Below are 25,414 nucleotides of genomic sequence, written 5' to 3' on the forward strand. Positions count from 1 at the left end.
CAGGATATAACAGAGGTGGGAGTATAGTGTATAATGTATTTAAGGTCTAACAGCACCAGGGGTTCCCCCCCCCATCTCCACATAGTTTACATTGTCGTGTGATACAGTACTGTGTACAGGCCAGAGATGCGTATGGATATTGTGGTGTGTAGTGTCATGTACCATTGTTCTTCTGGCCGTTTAGCCGCTGGGACCCTAGTGGGTCCCAACGTTGCCCAGACTAAGCCCTGTGGAGGCAGACCAGGTACACCAGTAATTTGTTTTACTCTGGCAGGCCCTGCCACCTAATTTCCTGAGATTTCAATGGCTAGGGCCCGAAGAAAAACAAAATTGGGGAGATAACTAGAATTGAAAAAGCCTGGTGAACGTGGTTTAATTTTGTCAAATTTAAATTTTAATGTGTGGGACATGCGCTAGTGTACAGACAGAGTAGGGGAGAGAGACTGATGGCTGAGGGGAAAAGTCAGAATTATAGAGATGAAAGAGAAAACAATCCCAATGATTTCCAGTGGGAATGCCCATGCCCCACCAGGAGAAAGTGGGGGATGGTGGGGAAGGAGACAACAGAGTCTATTTCAGTCTGAATGGAGAGTCAGTTTTGGTGATTGTATTGTCTTATCGTAATAAGAGGAAGGTGAGACATCAGTTTTGGCTTCAACCAGCACAGTTAGTTACATGCAGTTTTGGTCCTGATGAGAGTGTGTCTAGTTTAGTGTTTGTTACATTAGATCTTTGTAGAGGAAGTAAAGAGTCTGTTCAGTTTTGTGATCAGATTCCCCCCCCCCCCGATAACAGGATAGTGGTTGTTTCATATTCAGTTTTGCCAGTGTTGCTGTTCGGGCCAAGGTTCGGTGCAGGGTTCATAGTGATACGGTTGTTCTGGTCGTGCTAAGTGGTTGCCAAGTTTCTTGGTTGCAGTAGGGTTCTGCACCTTGTGAACAAGTCTTGGGCAAACTTTGTGAATGGTTTCTAGTTCTGTTCATCATCAAGTAGGCAGTGTTCCTGGTTCCTGGGATTGTACTGGAGCTGAGTGATGAGAAGGGCTCAGAGATCTTCGTACAAATGGCAGTCGAACATCAAGTGGTCCCAGGTTTCTTGGGAGCCACATGCACATAGGGGATTGTTTTCGATGCCTAGTATAGTGAGTTTGCTGCAGATGGCGCCATGTCCAGTTAGAAGATAGGTAGCTTGAAGTCCTGGTGAAAACCAGGTCGGGGACTTGGGAAATACTCTGTGGATGCCTGGTATAAATTTTTGAGTTATTTCTCCTTTGGTGAAGATTGTCCACCTTTCCTGCCAAATTTGTTGTAGGTAGGTCAGAAGTATTTTCTCGCTGGGTCTCTTGCTTAATGGATCTGTTGTATGGTCAATATAGGTAGTGGGTTTGTCCCTACTGAGTTGGTAGAGCATTCCAACATGCATGATCTCCGGGTCAAGGGGTAGCACCCTTGCCAGTACCTGCAGTGCATGCATGTTAACCGTGTTACATGCCCTGGTCATGTTAAGAAGAATTGGCCTGTGAATAGATTCCAATTTTCTCTTATTGACTATGGTGGAGGCCTTGTGAAACCACGTCCCAGAGGCATAAGTGATTGCCAGAATGAAAGCGGCTTTATAAAAGAGAGCCAGCATGCATTTTTTTAACCCCCAGGCTCGGTGGGTCACCCTGGCCACCATTGCCGTGTAGGTTCTGATCTTTCTTTGTATATAGTTCAGGTGTGGGAGGAAGGATAGGTTCTTATCTATTATTATTCCTAGGTGCTTTAGTTCAGTGACAAGTTTGACTGTAATGCCATGGATCTTGATCTGTGGTGGTCTTGTTGGTGCCAGGAAGCCTTTTAGCAAGATGGATTGAGATTTTGTGGGTGATATTATGAGGTGGTGGAGTCGTAACCAGTCCATAAGGGTGGTGAGGGCATGATTTGCATAGGTTTCAAGTTGAGCCCTTGAGTTAGCGGCCAATATTAGTGACAGATCATCTGCATAAGCCTGAGTGCACGGCAGATCTCCCCAAGGTCCATACTCAGGAACTCATCCAGGGCATAGGTCCAGAGCAGCAGGCCAAGAACCGAGCCCTGGGGACAACTTTGATAGATTTTCCTCTTAACCTGGCAATAAGGTGCCTGGACTACTACACTTTTGTTTGTTAGGTAGTTTTTTATGCAGTTATAGAGGTTGTTAGGGGGGTTGCACTTGTTGCAGTTGGCCGAGGACACTCGGCCACCAAAGGGTGTCGAACGCCCTGGCGTAGTCAACTAAGATAACTAGGAGGTATTTCTTGTCACAGTTATTGGCTGTGTTGATGACATTTTCCAATGCGTTAACAGTTGATCTTCCTGGCTTGAAGCCATGTTGATTCGGAGCAGGCATCCATGCAGCACTCTAGTGGTTGTCTATTGTTTGACAGAGTAAATGTTCAAACACCTTATTCAACACCGAGAGTACGGCGATGGGCCTATACAAGTCAGGAAGTTCTTGAAGTTTAGAAGGATTCTTCCGAATTGGACAAATACCTGCCATTCGCAAGTTTGATGGGAACCACCCCCCGTTGTAGTGGGGTGGTTCCCACACACTAGAGTGGTAGTTTTCATTGTCCAGGCAAATCTGCTGTTGGTCAGGAGAATTTTGTTTGTCTAGTTGTTTGAATAAGCATTGGTTATGTTTCTACGGTACACTCTTGGTCTCAAAAGATTAATAAAGTGGGTGTGATACAAAGGTATAAGATGATTTTTAAGCAAATAAAAAAAGAAACTGAATAACATTAATATTCTTAATGTTGGTGTTTAAAAGGATTTATAATGAGGATAAGTTCTACATATAGCTGTCCCTTTCAGTCTGTGCACAATAACTTTGTAAACCCTACCACTCCTTCTCATCCCTTTATTGGGATTTCCCATTCTTCACACAGTACATTAGCTAAAAAAAGTTTCCCTACCACTGTGATCAAGAATCTGAAACAGGTTTTAAAACACAGCACTAAGTCTGCATGCTTACAATATAAATTTGATTATGCAACAGCAAAAATTTCTCATGATGAGTACAAAGTATAAAACATTTAATAATTCCAAGGTGATACATATACGACTTATATCATGGTTAACCTCTTTGACACAGGCGCCTCCGTAGCCAGGTGGGAAGGAGCAGCAGTGCATAGCACACGCTTCTTGATTAGACCGGGGTTCGAGCCCATCACCACCAAATATGGAGGATGCGGAAAGGTCAGGGAATGACCACCGCATATCCCGGAGCAATATGGCCTTAGTTGCTAATGCTCCTAAAAACCAAACAAACAAACAAACAAACAAACCTCTTTGACATATTTCCTGTAAGTTAAGCAGCATATGTCATACTTTACAAATTAGCCTAACTACATAAATACAAAAAAATTAACAACTCCATCTATAATCCAAAGGACAAACAAATCAATAAGGTATTGAGGATGTTACTGAGTCACTCCAGGTGGTGGTGGTGGTGGTCATTAGCCCTTGTGGGGGGGGGAGTTCTCATTGCCTGTGGGAGGTGGGAGTATAAATGGATTAGTTGCAGGCAATAGCTTTAGTAAAGGATTAGAATACATCACTACTAATTAGAAAAGAAGAAAGTTTTCTACTCCTAGCCTGTCCAAGTCAAGTTTGGAGCGAGCTTTAGCATAGGCAAAAAATCATGAAGCTGAAGATTTTGATAGAAGCCATAGTGATATGATAAATTGTTATCTTAAACACATTCATTACAAAATCAAGGTTCAGAAAAAGGAAAACATTGTGGTGTGAAATGTGAAATAAAAGATTTTATTCCAGTAAGAATAATTTCATTGAAACAATCTGAACACTGGATCCTTAATTATGTTAATACTAGAAGGAAAAGGATGAACCATATAGGTCTACAAGATATGAATGGTATAACTGATGATGATCCTGTTCAGGTTGCTGACAAAATGAATAGATATATATTTTGTATCTACATTCACATATGAATGTTTTTAGGGATGAGAATACCATAAGTACCCCAAATTATAACTGGGAGCCAAATGATTTTTGCATTTTTGTTAAAGCTAAAAGTAAATAAGACACTTGGGCAGAAGGGATCCAACTAGTTATATTAAGAGAGGCAGCAAAAAGGGGTAAGCAAACCTTTAGCAATACCTAAAGATGCATCCTTACATTCAAGGGAAGTTTCTAAGGATAGAATTTCTATCCACTTCACAAAATGGAATCAAAAGGTGAAGTGAGTAATTACAGATTTGTATGCTTGACTTCTGTTCCAGAGAAAATAATGTTCACTGGTTAAAGAAACAATGCTGGACCATCAAGACTGGAATGAACTTACATGGAACTCACAGCATGGACCTGTTAAGGAGCGGCCTAATCATGCTAATCTGATTGGATACTATGACAAATAACAAAGGAACCAGATATAAAAATGATATGAAATTCTATACTTAAGAGTTTGGACAATTTTTAATACTGTCCACACAAAATATAGATTGGAGCAGTATGATTACATTGGTCAGCATCAATTTCCTCCCTGAAATCATTTTGAAGATTCTTGTAGGAAATATGTTCAAAAACTCAGACGTGCTTAAAAATTTTGCATCACCCTCGATTTTCAAATATTATAGGTTAATGACTAAAACCAACACCTGTAGTTGGTTTAATCATCTTTTCCATCTATTTTATCTATCTAGTTTTTTTTTCTAGATATTCAGATTTCTAGAGAAATTTGGGAGCTTTCTACAATATTTAAGAATGTTCCCCCCCCCCTTTTTTTTGTTAGTTGTTCGCACATTGGCTTCTGTGGCCATAATACACCTCCCAAGGTTTTTACACTACTCTGATCCAAGCCCAAGGCAGGATTGGAACCCACGACCTTTGGGTTGCCATGCAGGCACTTTACCCGCCCGGCTAACCTGGTCGGCAAGAACGTTTTGGAACGTTCTACAATATTGTTACATGCGGAAGAAAGGTGAGGATGTTTCTGGAAGGTTCAAACAGATTTCTGTAGAAACATTGTGAGCCTTCTAGAAACAATCTACTGCTTTATATAAGTGAGATCTGCCCCAAGCAAGCATTTTTGAATTTCAAAAATGTGTAAGTGTTTCAGAGAGTGAGTTGTGAACAAAGTAAACAAGTGTTTTAGTGAATTAGTGTTTGTAAATAAGGATGTGCATTAGTGTAAATCATGAACTGTGTTTAAATTAGAAATAAAAATCTACGATTTTTAAATTGTGTTCTTATGTGTGCATACCGCAATCGGACATGAAATATGTCATGTTCTTGCCGAAATAAGCCTGATATCTTTTGCTACATTTGAGGAGAAGTGGTATTAAAATTGAAGTGGAAGCTACTCTCACAACTTTTGGGAAAAAAAAGCCTATGAATCAATTTTGGACTGTAAGGTTGGAGATTAAGATAAAGTATGGGCTCCAAAGATTTCCTGTAGCTCATGTTCAAGGACATTAACAGCCTGGCTTAGAGGTAGTCATAAATCAATGCTTTTTGTTATTCCACTGATATGGCGGGAACCGAACCTCAAGACCACATAAACGATTGTTACTTTTGCATGACCAATATTTGTGGTTTTTCTGGGAATCCAAGCATAAAGTAGAGTATCCCAACATACTTTCTGATCTAAGGCCAGTTCCTCGCAATGATACAATGCCAGTACCAATGCCACCAGAACCTCAACTCTCATTTAGGATCGGGAAAGGAGTCTCTAGAAGATGCAGAACAGAATGAGTACAAATCCAGAATTTTCAATCCTTGATACTGCAGTAACTCAGGCAGAAATGAATGATTTGGACATCTCCAAAACAAGACTCAATTATTAAAATCATGGCTTCAGTAGTAGAATCATCTTGAAAAGGGTGTCTAGCTGTCTATTTAGAGAAAGAGGCAATCTAATATAACAACCTATTGCTACATGGATGGTGCTTTGGTCTATTGTAACAACATCCAGGAATTAATGAAACAGTTACATCTGGAGCACATCCCCAAGCAATGGAGACTTTTCATTGATTCATCCAAGGTCAGTTTGAAAGCAGTTTTACTCCATAATGGAGTAAGTATCCATCTATACCATTGGCCCATGAAGTTCATATGAAGGAAATGTATGAGAAAGTACAGGTTCTTTTGCAAAAAATATGCCATCAAGAATACAAATGGAATATCTGTGCTGACCTAAAAGTGGATAACACTAAATCCTGCTGCTTTTTAGGCAAGTGGGACAGCTGAGCGAAGGAGGTAAAAAAATGACCAGACCACACAGAAACTACACCAGGCCAGAAAAATGTAGTACATCCTCCTTTGGTGGATAAATCAAAAATCTATTTACCTCCATTACACATCAAGCTAGGTTTGATAAAAATACTTGTGAAAGTGATGGACAAAACAGGAGAAGGAATTTCCTGTTTGAGGCAAAAGTTTCCTTGAATCAGCGAGGCCAAAATAAAAGAGGGAATTTTTGTGGGTCCTCAAATTAAAATATGAAATGCTATTCCAAGATAAGAAATTCACTAAAAAATTAAATGCTGCAGAAATAAGTGCCTGGAAGGTATTCAAAAACATCTGCTGGAACTTTTTAGGCAATGAGAAATCACAAAATTACAGTGAAATTGTGGGATAAGCTAATTTTAGCATACAGAGAGTTGGAATGCAACACGTCATTAAAGCTTCATTTCCTACCTTCCCATTTACACTTTATTCCTGAAAAATTGGGAGCAGTCTCTGATGAACATCGTAAAAGGTTTCACCAAGATATTTCTCAAATGGAAAAAAGATACCAGGGAAAATGGAGTCCAAATATGTTGGCAGACTACTGTTGGAATCTCGTATGGGAGACACCAATGGACAATTATAAAAGGCAAAAAACAACAAAATAAGTGTTATCAGATAAACATTTCTGTAAATAGAATAAGGTTAGTAGACCCATTGTTCAATATTTAGTACTGTAACATTTTCTTAAAATATATGAAATCTTTTACTAGAAACTTAGTTTTTGAATTTAATTCCTTCTCCATTAAAATTTGTGGGTTTTACAGCAATACAGTTATCATATTCAGCAACATCAAATCTAGAAGAATCACCCTGAATTTTAACAAAGAGTGAAAAAAAAATGTTTTTTGCTGACCAGTGTCATCAATGAGTGGGAAAAAACAAAGGGTGATTATTGACAGGCACTACTCTTCTTGGACTAATATTATTAGTGGAAACCCCAGAGTTATGTGCTGGTCCATTGTTGTTTTCAATATTTTTTTAATGATATCAATGAATGAACATATCAGATTAGATAGTCTTAGTTTTCAGAAATTTGGCAGGATGGTTAATGACAGTATGGTATGCTACTACAATCAGAACTAGAAAAATTAGGCAGGTGGGCTGAGAAGTGGCAATTGAAGCTTAACATTGATACATGGAAAGAACTGCACATGGACAGTAGTAATTCCAAAATAACTTCCCAGCTGCATAATAATACTAAGGCAGTAAAAAATAAAAAATAAAACTTGGATAACTGTGCAGTCAGACATGAATTTCTCTGAGCAGCACAGATGGGCTTTATGACAGATCATGGGGTTTTGTCAATGACATATAGGAATTTTACCAGGAGGGATACAGATATAATTACCCTGCTGTATAAGGCAATGGTTAGGCAATATCTCAAATATTGCATACAGACCAGAGCCTCATTTTTGGAATGACGTGATCTGTTGAAATGGGTGTAGAAAAAATCAATGAGTTTGGTGAGGTGAACAAAAGGATACTTTTACTTTAGGGACACACACCTGATAGATCTGAGTTGTTTAAAGCTTCAAATGGACTATGTAAACTGAATACTGATGGCATCCCTACTATTTCTCAGACAACAACATAAGAAGACAGAAATTTAAATGAAAAAGGATGATTATAGTATAGATGTGTGAACTGATTGTTGGAACCAACTTCTCATCTGGTGTTGTGGAAGCGGGTAGTGATGATGTATAAGCTTAAGCTTGCTTCTTTGCATCATTTGCAACTACTAATACCTTCCAGTGTTACTATATGCAGGAGGTTATTGCTCATGAAACATAATAAAAAAAAAAGCCAACTTGCAATAACTCTAGATGGGCTCTTGCAATTGAAAGAGAAATGAACAGCATCTCAGAGTACTCATTTGCATTCTTAAAATATTTACATGGGGGTGTTTCCAACTAAGTTGTTCTAATTGCTAAAATTATTCACTTATGTTGTTATAACCAAATTAACTTGAAAGGAATATGAAAAAGGAAAAAATATATGAAAAAATACCTAAGGCTAGCAAATTAAGGAAAATTTGAAGTGGAGCAATCAGATGTATATCATGATAGCACCGGTACGATTGTACCGGTTGTTAAAATGTCTCAAAACTTCTGTACCGGTTGTTGGGTGGAGTCTGACAAGTTTACTCACCGAGAAAAAAAGAAACATCCCTGTTGATTTTGGCCCACTGTTGTTGTTTTGGTTTTTAGGAGCATTAGCAACTAAGGCCATATTGCTCTGGGGATATGCGGTGGTCATTCCCTGACTTTTCCGCATCCTCCGTATTTGGTGGTGATGGGCTCGAACCCCAGTCTAATCAAGAAGAGTGTGCTACGCACTGCTGCTCCTTCCCACCTGGCTATGGAGGTGCCATTTTGGCCCGCACTGGGTGAGGGAGTGTTATAGCATTGCCAATCTCACCATAATGTATAATTTTGAGGCCAGTTCCCATAAGTCTGCTTTCTAAGGTTGGTAACTCTGGTGAGGTGTGAACTCCTTGTGGCAAAGGTAAAGAAGGCCTACACAAGAACTATGGGAAATCTCAGCAAAGTTTACCCGTGAAACTAGTTTGTATTGTTGCACTCTAGGTAAACAGACGGTGGACATTATCAGTCTGAAGTATACACTGAATCCCTCATAACCTTCCAGTTTCACTCTTTTCCACGTCAGTAGTTTGAGCTGATTTCAGGCACTGAGCTTGTGTATGCTCCTTAATTCTTAAAAGTTTACTCACAGCAATAAGTAACGCATGTGGAGTTTTACTTTGTGAGTAGTGATTTTAAATTGCATTTATAATAAATTGTTTAAATTGTAACCCTTACGAAGAGGCAACATGGTTTGGATAAATTTTTGAACATTTCTACTAAACGTTCAACAACAGAAATGGAAGAAACACAACAGAAACACAAGAGAGAGCTATGATACTGTTGATATTGAACTACGACTTGGAAATTCATCTAAAACTGTGCAACAGTCAATACAGCGCAAAAGATTTTCTCATTCTGAGCAGAAGTTAGTACAAAACACAATAAACAATTTGCATTTCTGGAATAAAAAACAACTGGATTATTTCAAAAATAAGTACAAATGGCGTATTATTGCCAGTGATGTGATGTGGGATGCCAGTGGTGTTCAAAGGCACTTTCACTGCTAAACACTTACATATTTCATCAGAGTGGCAATCATGTTCTGTCAAAGCTCACGGTTCTAATAAAAAGAATATGCAATCATCGATGAGAAAAAAACTGAAAGAACATCATGAGTCAGCTTCACACAAAAAAAGCATTACATATAATCAAAACATCCGAAAAACATATTATTTCAAACAGTATTAACATGGTTAATGAAAAATATTTAAACAGCACTATAAGCATCTTTAATACCATTTATTCCATAATTAAAAGCAATAAACTATTCACTGACATGGAACATTTAATGGCTTTGTAAAAAAAGAATAATGTCAATTTAGGAGTATCTTTGCACTCTAGATTTATGGTCCCACTTGTCACCAAACACATCTCCACTGAAATAAGAAAGAAAGTTTCCGGAAAATTGATAAGTCAATGCAGTAAAATTTCAGTTATTATTGACAAAGTTTTAACTATTTCCCATAAGAGTGTCTTAATAGTTTATTTAAAATCAGAAATTCAAAACTTTGAAGATAGTTTAACTGTTTTTGTTGATCTTGTGGAGTTAGAAGGAACATCTGAAATAATTTACCAAACCTAGATATCAGTTCTGGAGAACTACGGTTTCAATGAAAATTATTTATGTGCAAATCTTATTGGATTTTGTGCAGATGGAGCCAGTGTGATGTTAGGAAAAAAGTCAGGACTTTTTGCCAAAATTTTGGAAAAATTTCCAAATGTTTGTATCTGGCACTGTCTCACCCACCGTATTCAGTTGTCTCTTGATGATGCAATAAGATGTAAAACAAGTAAACTACTTTCAGCATTTTCTTGATAAACTTTGTATGTTTATTTTCATACTTCAAATAAGCATCAAAGAGAGTTAAATGATATTTCTAAAGTGTTTGGAACTAAAGTACTGAAAATAGGGAGAATATCTGGAATATCTGCAAAAGCTGTTTGGAAGTCCTACGAAACTTTGTATATTCATTTTAATAAAAATCATGAAGTGGGAATGGTGAAACACTTCAAAAATGAAAATATTTTTAAACATTTGGCCTTAATTAATGACATCCTAGTGGAGATTTCAATACTCTACAGCTTTACAAGAAATAAATATTTCATTAATCAAAGCTGATAGATTAATTCATCGAACAATAAAATCAATTGAATATACGAAATCAAATAAAGGACCACATGAAAAAGAAGCAGAAGATATTATGAAAAATAAGAAGTATAATATACCATTTGAAGTAAAGCAAAAAATAACATCGATTCACAGAGAAAAATTGTTTGATCATCCAATACATTTTATGAGAATGCGATTGCTGTTCAATAATGTAAATGAAAAATAAAATGATCTTCTCAGCTATTTTAACTTATTAAACCCTGAAACCTATCACTGTTAATGCTGTGGAAGCTCAAAGAGGCTTTAGTACCATGAATAAAATTATTGAGAATAAATGAAATTCTCTTACTGTGGAAACAACAAGTCACCTAATGACCATCAATTTAATGGAAAATCGCTAGAAGAATTTGATGCAATTCCTTATGTCAAATCATGGCTCAGGCAGGGACATCATCTAGCAAGCAATAATTGTGTCAAAGAAAAGGCATCAAAAACGATTTCCCAAAACCAATCAATGATTTGGAAATTATTAGAATAATGTGTTGTACAACATTGTTGGCTAAAAATTATGTTTATTTCAATATTATTTATGTTAATTAAAATTTGTTTATTTTTCTTGCCGTTACAGTTTGTTTTTCTTATTTCTGATTACCTGAATTCCCTATACATAATTTTATCTTAGAGTACTGGTTGTTAAATAATTTAAATATCACCACTGGGTAATATTTAAATATTACCCAGTGGTGATATTTAAACCCATAAGGATATTATATATTTGTTTGTTTTGACAGCAAATAATACTTTGCTGAACAATTACTGTAAAATGATGAATGGTACCATAAAGGCAGGAAGAGAAAAAATATAAATTCACTTAGCTTATATTGCATTTAAATTTAAATGCAATATAATCTAAATCGATTATCTTAATAACATAATCTCCAGTGTACATTAAATACAGCATATATTAGCATTAGTAGAGGCATATGATGTAAGATAGCAAGCTTATATAGCATCAGCCAAAAAGAAAAAAAAAAAAAACCCATCCCATTACACCTATCCATTCACTCCAAATGTTTGTCTAGTTCTGCCTTGAACTTATTTAAGGTTGTTGACCGCCACTGCAACTGATGAAAGTTTGTTCCAAATATCCACCACCCGCTGGCTAAAGGAGAATTTCTGCACCTCTATATAGTGAGGAAGACTCTCATTAGGACTGAGCTTCCTAAATCCATTCAAGGATTAATACACCTCAGTTAGATCACCACACCGGTGCCTAGTCTCCAGAAGCTGCAATTTCAGAACTTAAGCCTTACTTCGTAACACCAATCCTTTATTCCAATCTCTCTGCCCTTCTCTCTACTTGTTGCAGCAGCTCTACATCTTTCCTAAAATGAAGCATCCAGACCTGTATATAGTACTGAAGGTGTGGCCTGACCATTGCCTTATACAAGGGGATAATCACCTCCTTTATACCTGCTTGAAAAATTCCTGTATATCATTGACAAGACACTATCAGCTACTCTTGCAGACCGTCTGCACTGCTCAGAAAACTTCATATCTACCTGCACAATTACCCCCAGGTCCTTTTCGTTCTCTACCACTGTCAGTGTAGTATCGCAGAGTTGATACGTCGCTCTGGGGTTACTGCTTCCCATATGTAGTACTTTACATTTATCAATGTTAAACTTCATTTGCCACCTCTCAGCCCATCTGCTCAACTTTTCTAGATCCTGTTGAAGCAGCGTACTGTCATTAATGTCCTTAACAACCCTGCCAACCTTTGTATTGTCTGCAAACATGAACATTAAGCTTGATATACCATCATCAATATCATTTATAATTCAGAAAACAATAATGGACCCAACACCCCTGAGGGACTCCATTAATAACATTAGTCCATGATGAGCAGTGTCCATTGATTACCACTCTCTGTCTTCTCCCATTCAACCATCCCTTTATCCATAGCAGCAATTTGCCTCCAATGCCACACTGCTCCAATTTCTTCAGCAGTCTTCCATTTGCAACAGTATCAAAAGCCTTCATAAGATCCAAATATATGACATCAGAGTTATTTGTTTTTTTTTGTTATTTGGTTTTTAGGAGCATTAGCAACTAAGGCCATATTGCTCCGGGATATGCAGTGGTCATTCCCTGACCTTTCCGCATCCTCTGTATTTGGTGGTGACGGGCTCGAACTCCGGTCTAATCAAGAAGCGTGTGCTATGCACTGCTGCTCCTTCCCACCTGGCTACGGAGGCGCCTACATCAGAATTATTCCCTGCATCCAATTCCTTTGTGACCGCATCATAGTATCCAATCAAATTGGTCAGGGAAGACTTTCCCTTAACAAAACCATGCTGTGTCTGAGCTATAACAGAAGTCTTGTCTAGATGGTCCTGCAGTGCTTCTTTAACCAGTGCCTTCATTAATTTTCCTGGAACAGAAGTTAAATTAACAGGTATATAATTATTTGTGTCGCCCTTTGATGCTCTTTGGTGAATTGGGGTCACATTTGCACATCTCCAGTCCATGGGTACCTATCCTGAATAGAAAGAAGCTCTCATAATTATGGCTAAGGGTTTCCTTACTTCCTTTGCTGCCTCCTTTAATAAAACTAGATAGATCCTGTACACCCCGGGTGCCTTTTTTATGTTTATCTTCAACAATTTCTCCTCCACTTTTCTCTCAGTTATTACAAAATCATCTAGCTCACTGCCATAGTTTAAATCACCTCAGGGTGAATAACTCCTCATGGGTGAATGTAGATGCAAAATACTCAATTAGTTTGTTAGCCACCTGAGCAGGATCATCAACAGTTAAACCATCAATATCCAGTGGACAATCTGATTGATCCCTTTCCTTCTAGTTTACAAGGTAAAGAACACTTTGTTGTTTTTCTTTGCATTCTTTGCCAAAGATTTCTCATAATCTGCCTTTGCTTGACTAATCTGTTTTGTGACCTGGTTACAGACCAGCTTATATCTAGCATAGGCCTTCCATGTCACCCATTAATTTATATGTATCCCATGCATTTTTCTTCTCTGCCATATGCCTCATTAGTTCATTTGACATCCATTCAGGCCTAAACCTTGAACAGTATTTCTTGGTTGGTATGTTAAACTTAGTAGCTTAGAAGATAAATTCTTTGAATGCTTCCCATTTTGAATTTGCTGTTGGTAACATCATCAGTTGGTCCCACCGTATAGAATTTAAATACTGTCTCAGACCACCGTAGTCACCTCTACGAAAGCAAAAACCCTTCCCTTTACCCCTGATGAATAAATCCCACTTCAGCACACTGTGATCACTGCCACCTAATGGTTCCTTTATCTGCAGATTCTTAATGCATGAAGAATCACTACTGATAATAAAATGAAGAGTATTACTCCCTCTAGTTGTCTGCCGAACATGCTGATGTAGAAAACAATCATCCAATAAATCCACAAAAGCCTTGCTAGTGTGTGAATGACCAGCCCCCAAATTCCAGTCAATATCTGGGAAATTAAAATCCTCCATTATAAGACTCTCTGATTTACTGGTCCACTCTATTTCCCTGTACAGTCTCTTATTATACTCATCAGAGTCATTAGGCCTATAGCACACTCCTACTCTGAATTTTGATCTCCCAATGCTTATGTCACACCAAACTGACTTGACACTGCACTTTCCACTGGCTTCACTTCCTTGGATTTTATGTGTTTCTTAAGTAATAGAATAACCCCTCCTCCCTTCCTATTCTGTCTATCCTACCTGTACACATTGTACTCCCCAAATTACAGTTCTGCATTCCTTATATATGTGTGACACGATGTCTCTGACATTCCAAAAATATCTGCCTTTGATGTTTTCAGCAATACCTCAAATTCATCAAATATATTTACCAAACTCCTAGCATTGGTGTATATGTAAGTATACATGCACCTGTTCCTATTCTTAGCTACCCTAACACAACCCATGTGTTTATTTGTACCACAATGACTCCCAGCAGTCTCTGAAATTCCTGTATATCATTGACAAGACACCAAGAGCTACTCTTGCAGCCTTTTTGCACTGCTCAGAAAACTTCATATCTGACTGCACAATTACTCCCATATCCTTTTGATTCTCCATTACTTGAGTGTAGTACCACCCAGTTGATACATTAATCTGGGGTTACTGCTACCCATGTGCAGTATTTACATTTTTCGATGTTAAACTTCGGTTGCCACCTCTCAGCCCATCTGCCCAACTTTTCGAGATCCTGTTGCAGTAGTATACCATCATTACTATCATTCACAACCCTGCCAACCTTCGTATAGTCTGCAAACTTAGACATTAACCCTGATATACCTTCATCAATATCAGTGATAAATACCAAAAACAACAATGGGCCCAACACCAAACCCTGGGGGACTTCACTAATAACATTAGTTTGTGAAAAGCAGTGTCCAACCACACTCTGTCTTCTCCCACTCAACTACCCTTTTATCCACTGTAGCAACTTGCCGTTAATGCCATACTGCTCTGATTTGTACAGTAGTCTTCCATGTACCACAGTATGAAAAGCTTTCCTAAAATCCAAGTGTATGATATCAAAATTATTCTTTGCATCCAGTTTCTTTGTGACCACATCATAGTATCCAATCAAATTTGTCAGACAAGACTTTCCCTTTGGGAAGTCTTGTCTAACAAACCCATGCTGCGTTTGAACGATAACTGTAGTCTTGTCTAGATAATCCTGCATCATTTCCTTAACCAGTGACTTCATTATTTTCCATGGAACAGAAGTCAAACTAACAGGTCTGTAATTACTCATGTCACCCTTTGATTTCCCTTTCTGATTTGGGAACAAGGATCTCCCCAAAGTCCAAGGAAGCTTTCATAATTATGGCTAAGGGTCTGCTTACTTCATTTGCTGCCTCCTTTAATATAACTCGATATCCACCCCAGGTGCCTTCCTTAGGTTTAACTTCAACAATTTCTCCTCCAATTTGCTCTCAGTTATACAAAATCATGTAGCTCCTGTTAGAGTTTGATAAACTTCTGACATTCCCCTCCTTGAATAATTCCTCATGTGTGAATGTAGGTGCAAAATACTCATTAAGTTTATCAGCAACTTAATACCTGAGGATGATCATCTATAGTCAAACCAGCTATGTTGAGTGGACCAATCTGATTCATCCCTTTCATTCTAGAGTTTACATAAGTAAAGAACTCTTTGCTGTTTTGCTTTGCATCCTTTGCCAAAGATTTCTCATAATCTGCCTTCGCCTGTCTAACCTTCTTTGTGACTTGATTACAGACTAGCTTATATCTGCCATAGACTTCTGATAATTTATATGCATCCCATGCATTTCTCTTCTCTGCCACAAGCCTCATTAATTCATCTGACATCCATTTAGGCCTAAACCTTGAACAGTATTTCTTAGTTGGTATGAAAAGCCTAGTACCCTCCAAGATTAAGTCCCTGAAGGCTTCCCATTTAGAATTCACTGTTGGTATCATCATCAGTTTATCCCACTGTATAGAATTTAAAATCCTCCTGAGAACACTATAGTCACCTTTATGAAAGCAAAAACTCTTCCCCTTATCCCTCATGGTAGTTACATCTTTCAGTAAATCCCACATCGGTATACTGTGATCACTGCCACCTAGTGGTTCCTTTATCTGCAGATTCTTAACGCATGAAGAATCACTGCTGATTAATCAGATCAAGAGTATTACCCCCTCTGGTTGCCTCTTGGACACGTTGCTGTAGGAAACATGTCATCCAATAAATCCACAAAAGTCTTGCTAGCGTAAGTGACCAACCCACAAGTTCCAGTCAATATCTGGAAAGTTAAAATCCCCCATTATAAGACATTCTGATTTACTGTCCTGCTCTATTTCTCTGCACAATTGCTCATTATACTCATCGATTCATTAGGCTTATAAGGGACCATTCTCCCTTTCCCATTGCTTATGTCACACACTAACTGAACATTGCATTGTCCACTAATGTCAACAGGATGCACTTCTTCAGATTTTATGTGTTTCTTAACTAACAGCATAACCCCTCCTCCCTTCCTGTCCTGTCTATCCTTTCTGTACACATTGTACTCCCCAAATTCCAATTTTGCACTGCTTATGTGTGTGGCACCATGTCTCTGATATCCCGACAATATCTGCTTTTGATATATCTTTAGAAAAAGTATTGTTTTGCTTAATTTTTGTCTATAAGAAATATATATTTTTGTTTGGATGCTATATATTAAATTACTACCTAATAAACTCAATGGCAGCGATAAGTTTTTTTACAGTATGAAAACTGTAAACTGTAAAAGAGATATTTTTTAAATTTTTAAATTTTATATGTTTGTCTATTTTGAATACAAAAACTATTCAAATGAATATTCTGCATTTTGTAATTCATTTTCATGATGTGTAAATCCATTTATTATAAATTAATATATAACACTAAGTACTAGAATATTTACTGTATTTCTTCACTGTATTTCTGAGTACTGTATTTCTTCACTACATCACATTTTATATTACTGTAAAAGATGACAAGGTGAAAAAATAAAAAATAAATGTAAATGATTATACTGTGAAAAAAAACTGGAGAATTTTTCTTTGTAAATTCAAGCTAACTTCCTCAGATATATTCTGAGGAAGTTAGAATATATCTGAGGAAGATATATTCTAACTTCCTCTAACTAACTACTGACATTACAGATATTACATACTTGCTCTTCAATTCTAAAATTTAGATGACTGTTTCAATGGTTTCTATATATATATATTTTTTTTTTTTTTTAGTATATCAAATAAAGATAATTTATTTATCTATAGGAAAGGCCTCAAGTTTCACTTACTGCCCCCACCTTGCATTTCACACATTGTGAATATATCTTGTCATTGGCTTGTTGAGGTTTTCACAATGCCTGCTGGCCCACCAATGAGGCCCAAAAGGTAGTGGCAAGGATTTAAATAAAAAATAAATATGCTTCTCCATCGGAGCAGGGCCTTTTAGTTGTGCTATATCAAAGCAACTTGTGGCAAAGTGCCTCCAAATATGGATCAATGCACTAAGTAGTAGCAAACCCACTCTTCTCATAGCATGTACAAAAAGACACTATACCAAGTACAATGACTTTATTTATTTACTTTGTTCATAATTTAATCAAAATTAGTTCCACTTAAAAAACAGTAAATAAACTATTTATTAGAGGTACTGTTTTTTTTTATATATATTTATGGGGTACTCTTTTTATATTATATTTTATGAATAAAATATTTAATATATTTTCAAAAAGAAATTTAGAATAATAAATTAATTAATCAGTTTATATGAGTGAAGGAAATAACAGCTAACTTGAATTTTCTATGGGCCATGTCTAGCACTAGTGAAGAGCAAAACATTATTCGGCCTCTGATTTGTCACGCCATAATTTTGTGGTAGAGCCTTCTCACACAGAAGTGGCCATGTCTGTACTCTGAGGCAATAAAGTGAAGCATGTTGCTCATCCACTCCTTTGAGAGCACAAATGTATGCATGGTAATCTGCAATTCAAACACACTTGATGTTTCATGAACAAGCACTTCTTTAACTGCAAATTAGAAAATAACAATTTTATTAACTTATCCTCATTTTCATAACCTAACCAGACATAAGTTTCAGTAAAATAAGTTAGGTTTCATTAAGTTAAGTTTGATACTAAGAAACAAAAAGAACTACAATGAGGGACCAAATGGCAAACTGCAATCAATGGCAATTGATGGAATATTACCAATGAGCACATATCATGTGCTCATTGGTAATATTCCATCAATAACAGTTTATTTATTATTCCATAACAGTTTATTTATTATAATTAAACCATTACATACTGTTAGGTTAAGAAATTTCACTAAAGTATTCAGAGAAAAAAAAATTTTTATTTCTCATTTGCAATTAAAAGAAGAATATGGTCATCCAGCAGTGTAAAGTTTCACAAAACAATAAGTGCCATTGATCACAGTTTACCACACCAGATGAGTGCATGTTTCTCACTGGCATTTTTGTTCAGTCAGCTCTACAAATCAAAATCGCTGCAGAAATACAGTGCAGTAGTACCTACTTTTTAAGCAAGCACAGTGCCTATTACCTTCATTATTTATTAACATAATTAATGCCTACTTTTCTTTTTCATTAAAGGAGATGCTGAAAGTGATATCCATCAGCTCTTTTGATGTATTCTGCACCACTTCTGAAAAGATTTTGGCTCACATGCAATTGTTCCCATGGTAAAGCTAGCCAGTCCAACTTCAATGTTTACCCTGAGTAAGAGGTTTCTTTCTGTATACTCATCCTTTAAAATCTCATTAAAAAAAAAAAAAAAAAAAAATTGCAGGGAGTGATGTCTGGAGAACATGGTAGCCATAATCTAAGACTTAAAACCTTTCACCAAACACATTTTGCAGTGCGTGCATTTTGTGACTGGATGGATGCGTGGTAGCAGTAGAGTCTTGCTAGAAATATACCCAGAACGTTTTTCATTTGTTAGTTCCTTAAGAAATGATAACAGTACCAGAATAAAATCTGAGTTAACTGTCCCTGTAAAAAACACAGGTCCAGTAATTTTCCAAACACACACATCGTGGAGAGCAGCTATATGCAGAAGGTGTAGTTTTTCTGAGCTCCAGTATGTATTATTTTGTTTGCTCACAAGTGAGCAAACAAAAAAATCATGTCTCACACAAAAAAAACCTATAAATTCTGGGTCAATTTCTCTGAAATGAGCTAAGTGAAGGAATGTATGTAAAGGAGGTATCTGCAATAACTAACTCTGGTTAAGTGACTTTGCAGCTACAAGGATTGCAACACTACTATTTTGTAGAGCAGCAGTACAAACAATTTTTTTGCTGTTTTCACAATACTCTTGGATACTCCAGCTTCTGTGCAAGGCATCTAAGAGAATTACAAAGTCAATGACACACACACACACACACACACACACACACACACACACACACACACACACACACACACACACACACACTGATTTCATTTAATTTTGTCTCTGTTAATACTTGCTGGTGTCTGTTTTGTTTACTAAGTTATAAATTGTATTTTTGTGTAGAATGCAGATATAGGGGAACTTCCTCCTAAATTTCTCCTGACACTTCTTAGCAGGATTGTATAGTACATAATAGTTGTACATGCAAGTTCATATGTTACACTTTGTACTCCTCTAGATCCTCTTATTGCTAGAGTTCACTGCATGAAATATCAGTTAGCATCTGTATGAGTTGCCCATACAAAAATATTAGCAATGACAACCATTGAGGCGCCTCCGTAGCCAGGTGGGAAGGAGCAGCAGTGCGTAGCACACGCTTCTTGATTAGACCGGGGTTCGAGCCCGTCACCACCAAATACGGAGGATGCGGGAAGGTCAGGGAATGACTACCGCATATCATGGAGCAATATGGCCTTAGTTGCTAATGCTCCTAAAATGCAAATAACAAGCACAAGACAACCATTGTCCCCTTGAAGCACAATCTAAAAAAAAATCTCCTTATAGCAAATCCAGTGACTACAACAAACAACTGCACAGACATATAGAGTACACAGTAACAAGACTTTTGTACATTTACTGGATGATTGTTCTTACACCAGCATGTTAGAGGAACAAGAAAAGAGCAATACTCTTGATCTGATTATCAATAGTGAAGCTTATTACATTATGATTCTGCAGATTGATGTAGGATTTACTTAAAGATTTACTGATGTAGGATTTACTTAAAGATTTATTGATGTAGGATTTACTTTAAGATTTATTGATGTAAAATTTACTTAAAGATGTAAATACCATCAAAGTTCAAGACAAAGGGCTTCTGCTTTCATAAAGGTGACTACAGCAGTCACAAAGAGTTTTTAAGTTCTATGCAGTAAGACCAATTGATGAAGTTACCAACAGCAAATTCTAAATGTGAAACACTCAGGGATGTTATCAGCTGATACAGATACCTATAGCATATATAAACTAGGTGACAATCAAGTCACCAAAGAAGTTAGGCAAGCTGAAGCAGATTATCAGATATCTTTGGCAGAGAATGCAAAGAAAGTACCCCAGGGGCTCACATCTGGTGAGTATGGGCTTGGCACACCCAGGGTCCTGAGCTGGATTTCATCATTCTTCCCTTTCTTGGTGATTCTTTTCTACTTCTCTCTCTCTCTCTCTCTCTCTCTCTCTCTCTCTCTCAGGATAATAGGGAATTTTTTTTTTGACCAGTGCAGCATAAGGCTTCCTTGCACCATATAGCTAATAATAATAATAATAATAAAAAACAGAAAAGACTTCTTTAATTAAGTAAACAGTGGAAGGAAGGAGTTTGGAAACACACTGGATCCTCTAAATATGAATGCATTAACTGTTGATGATCCTATTAAGGTTGCTGCCAAACTGAATGAGTATTTTGCATCTACATTCACAAATGAAGAATTTTTTTTGGGATGACATAAGTGAGTCAAATTCTGGTTGGGAGCTGAATGATCGTGTGATAGCTGAGAGGAAAGTGGAGGAGAGGAAAAATGTACCTGGAGTGGGATGAATCTATCCAATTATATTAAGGAGGCAGCAAAAGAGGATAGCAAACATTAAGCCATAATTAGAGAGCATCCCTGGATTCAGGGAAGGTCCTGATGAATAGAAGATGTGCAAATATATCTCCAATTCACAAAGGGGATGAAAGGGAGACATCAGTAATTACAGACCTGCTAGTTTAACTTCTGTTACAGGGAAAATAATGCAGTCAGTGGTTAAAGAAGTAATGCAGAATAATCTAGATAGATATGCAGTTATAAAACAGTCACAGTATGGATTTGTTAGGAGATGATTTTGTCTGACATCTCTGATTGGACACAGTAACAACAGAACTGAATGCAAAAAAAAATTATTTAGGCAGTATATACTTAGATTTCAGTTAAGAATTTCATACTATTGCACATAAAAGATTAGTATACAAATTTGAGAAGTGTGGCATTAAGAGGAAGTTGTAGCATTCAAGGAATTAATAGTGGAAGCTACTAAACGTTTCACACCTATTAAGAAATATTGTTCAAGGTTTAGCCTAAATGGCTGTTAAATGAAATAATGAGACTCATGGCAGAAAAGAAAAATGCATGTGATGCATATAAATTATCAGGTGACACAGAAGCCTATGATAGATATAAGCAAGTCTGTAATCAAGTCACAAAGGAGGTTAGGCAGGCGAAGGCAGACTACGAGAAATCTTTGGCAAAGGATGCTAAGAAAAACAGCAAGGTTTTCTTTACTTATATAAACTCTAAAAGGAAGGGGATGAATCTGATTGGTCCACTTGATATCAATGGTTCGACTGGTGATGATCCTGCTTAGATAGCAAACAAACTGAATGAGTATTTTGCATCTACATTCACACATAAGGAGTTATTAAGGTTTGAAAATTATAGCAAACAAACTGAATGAGTATTTTGCATCTACATTCACACATGACGAGTTATTAAGGTTTGAAAATGCCACAAGGTTATCAAATTGTAACAGGGTGCTTAATTATTTTGTAATAACTGAGAACAAAGTGGAGGAGAAATCGTTGAAGTTAAACATAAGAAAGGCATCTGGGGTGGATGGAATCTATCCAGTTATATTAAAGGAGGAAGCAAAGGAAGTAAGCAAACCCTCAGCCATAATTATGAGAGCATCCTTGGACTCAGGGGAGGTCCCCATCGACTGGAGTTGTGCAAATGTGTCCCCGATTCACAAAGGGGGATCGAAGGGTGACATGAGTAATTACAGACCAGTTAGTTAACTTCTGTTCCGTATAAAATAATGGAGTCACTGGTTAAAGATGCATTGCAGGATCATCTAGACAAGACTACAGCAATAATTCAGACACAGCATGGGTTTGTTAAGGGAAAGTCTTGTCTGACAAATTTGATTGGTTATTATTATGTTGTGGTTACAAAGGAACTGGATGCAAAAAATAATTTTGATATCATATACAGTCAGTCCTCGTATAACACGTGTTTACACTACACAAATTCGATCATACACGATTTATAAATAGGGAACGATATCGTATATAACACAAACTGAATTCACTTATGCACAATTCGCCTTTGTGTTTACAAGAAATGGCAGTTGAACACGGAATCACCCCAACTGAACGCAACACGATAGGAATGAAGAGAAGATTCTGAAAATGTATTTATGTTTTTTATATCAGTGAAGGGGAAACACATTTAACCATAATAACGTAAAAACCCACACAATTCCAGCTATCGGTATTATCGTAAATGCAATTAGATGGAGTTTACTACCAGTTTATAACAGATTCCACTAACAGGAATGCAACTGGAAATTGTTTTTATTGTTTTATGGTAGTAACCCCCAGAAATGTGCTTCAGTAAAATGTGAGCTAGTGAGGTGTTCATAGTGTGTCTCTGCGTTCATGGTGTTGTTTATTCAGTTGCTACACGCGTGCAGCTTTGTTTATGTGCATCAAGCGTGCCTCCTCATTTTTTAATTGTGCTTCATTCCCTAAAAATGAGTAAAATACTTAAAAGGTGTTAAAAGGAAGTGTCCTGGTGAAGACACTACAGATCCAGAGAGAAAAAGAAAAGCAATATCGATAAACAGAGGCGGACTGGATCAAAAATTCTTACCCGGGAAAATTTGTAGTGGCTTCATACTAGCGTTTATGGCCAAATTCACACCGGCCTCCGGCCCACCGGGGTTTCCCCGGTAAGGCTTATGGCCAGTCCACCTCAGTTGATAGAGAAAAAATATGAAATTGTGAAACACTTTGAGTGAAATGAAAGACCATGTGATATTGCACGTGCTACAGCCCTAAATGAGGCAACACCAAGAATTACAAAGAATGCAGAGAAAATAAAAACAACTTTCATAGCAGGAACAAAATCCATTAGATTAAGGCACAAAGAATTGGAAGAGATGGAACGGCTGTCATCTGTTTCGATAGAATACCAAACAAAAAACAAGTTTGCTTACGATAGAAGCAAAAGCATTAGCAATATTTTATTACGTAAGAGTCGCAATAAAATACGTAAGTATTTTATTACGATAATTTATTGTGTTTGGTAATGTTTTGGTTACAAATGTGTGTTCAATCTTGGGTGGTCGGCACCTAACTCCATTTTTCCCATAGGGCCTGTTGTTTATATTGCACGATTTTGCATTTCACGAGGGTTTATAGGAACACAACTATCGTGCTATACGAGGACTGACTGTACTTGGATTTCAGGGAAGCTTTTGACACTGTTGCGCATGGAAGACTACTGTACAAATTGGAGCAGAATGGTATTAAGGGTATTAAGTTGGTATTAAGTTGCTACAATGGATAAAAGGATGGTTGAGTGGGAGAAGACAGAGGGTGGTAATCAATGGGTGCTGCTCTTCATGGGCTAATGTTATTAGTGGAGTCCCACAGGGTTCGGTGTTTGGTCCACTGTTGTTTTGTATATTTATCAATGATATTGATGAAAGTATATTAGGCTTAGTATCGAAGTTTGCAGATGACACAAAGGTTGGCACGGTTGTTAACGACAGTAATGGCAGTGTGTTACTGAAACAGGATCTAGAAAATTTGGGCAGATGGGCTGAGAAGTGGCAACTGAAGTTTAACATTGAAAAATGCAAAGTACTGCATTTGGGTAGAAGTAACCCCAGAGAAACGTACCAACTGTGTGGTACTACACTTAATGACGTAGAAAATGAAAAAGACCAGGGAGTAATTGTGCAATCAGATATGAAGTTTTCTGAGCAATGCAGACAGGCTGCCAGGGCAGGTCATGGGGTTTTGTCAATGATATACAGGAATTTTGTTAGCAGGGAAAAGGAGGTGATTGTCCCTCTGTTTAACGCAATGGTCAGGCTACGCCTTGAGTATTGTGTGCAGGTCTGGAGGCCTCATTTTAGGAAGGATGTAGATTTGCTTGAGCATGTACAGAGAGGGGCAACAAGATTGGTGAGGGAAATGAAGGGATCCTTTTACCAGGAGAGGTTTAAGTTCTGCAAATTGCAGCAGCTGGAGACTAGGCACCTGTGAGGTGATCTGATTGAGGTGTATAAGGCCTTGAATGGGCTGAGCACGCTGAATTCTGCTGGGATTCTTCCACTTGTTCAGATTACGAACCTAAGGGGCATAAATTGAAATTGAGGAAGAACAGATGTAGAATAGATGTGCGGAAATTTGCCTTTAGCCGGTGGGTGGTTAATTGCTGGAACAAACTTTCATCTGTCATTGTGGAAGTTGATAGGTTAAATAAATTTAAGGAAGAACTAGACAAATATTTAGAGGGGATTGTTTTGTAATTTTTTTTTTTTTTTTGGCTGATTCTGCATAAGCTCATACGCTTGCTTTCTTGCATCACATCCCACTACTACTACTACTAGTTGTTGCTATGGATAAAGTGAGGGTTGTGTGGAAGAAGACAGAGAATGGTTATCAATGGCCACTGCTCTTTTTGGACTTATGTTATCAGCAGAGCCCAGAGTGCAGTGAGGGATCAATGTTATTTTCTATATTTATTAATGATACTGGTGAAGGCATATCAGACTTAATGTCCAAGTTTTCAGATGATAACAAAGGTTGGCAGGGTAGTTAATCATTGCAATCAATGTATGCTACTGAAAGATCTACACAATAAGGTAGATTGCTGAGAAGTGGATACTAAAGTTTAATATTAATAAATGCAAAGTAATTACTTCATATGAGCAGTAATCCCAGATTAATATGCCAATTGTGGTATCATACCCAGATTAATGGAGAATGAAAAAGATGTGGGGGAAGGTAAGTGCAGTCGGGTATGAAGTTCTATGAGCAGTACAGCATTAGCATTAGCATTAGCATTAGTAGAGGCATTTGATGCAAGAAAGCAAGCTTAT

The 25,414-nt window shown here is 37.3% G+C and overlaps 1 protein-coding gene across 2 annotated transcripts in view; it reads right to left on the bottom strand.

Moving 5' to 3' along the window:
* The window catches only part of LOC150091210 (ankyrin repeat and BTB/POZ domain-containing protein 1-like), a 309,182-nt gene that overhangs the window by 199,422 nt on the left and 84,346 nt on the right, over window positions 1-25,414 (bottom strand). Inside the window, exon 1 of one of the 2 annotated variants that reach the window (XM_090382813.1) lies at window positions 17,863-17,972. The exons of the other annotated variant lie outside the window; for it this stretch is intronic. Within the exon in view, the coding sequence (XP_090238939.1) occupies window positions 17,863-17,909 (47 nt within the window). The 5' untranslated portion in view covers window positions 17,910-17,972. Of the gene's footprint in view, window positions 1-17,862; window positions 17,973-25,414 lie in introns of those variants that run through there. 2 annotated transcript variants of the gene reach the window in all.

The sequence above is a fragment of the Mastigoproctus giganteus genome, chromosome 1 (assembly GCF_048544385.1).
Source record: "Mastigoproctus giganteus isolate SK-2022 chromosome 1, ASM4854438v1, whole genome shotgun sequence".
Lineage (NCBI taxonomy): Eukaryota > Metazoa > Arthropoda > Arachnida > Uropygi > Thelyphonidae > Mastigoproctus > Mastigoproctus giganteus.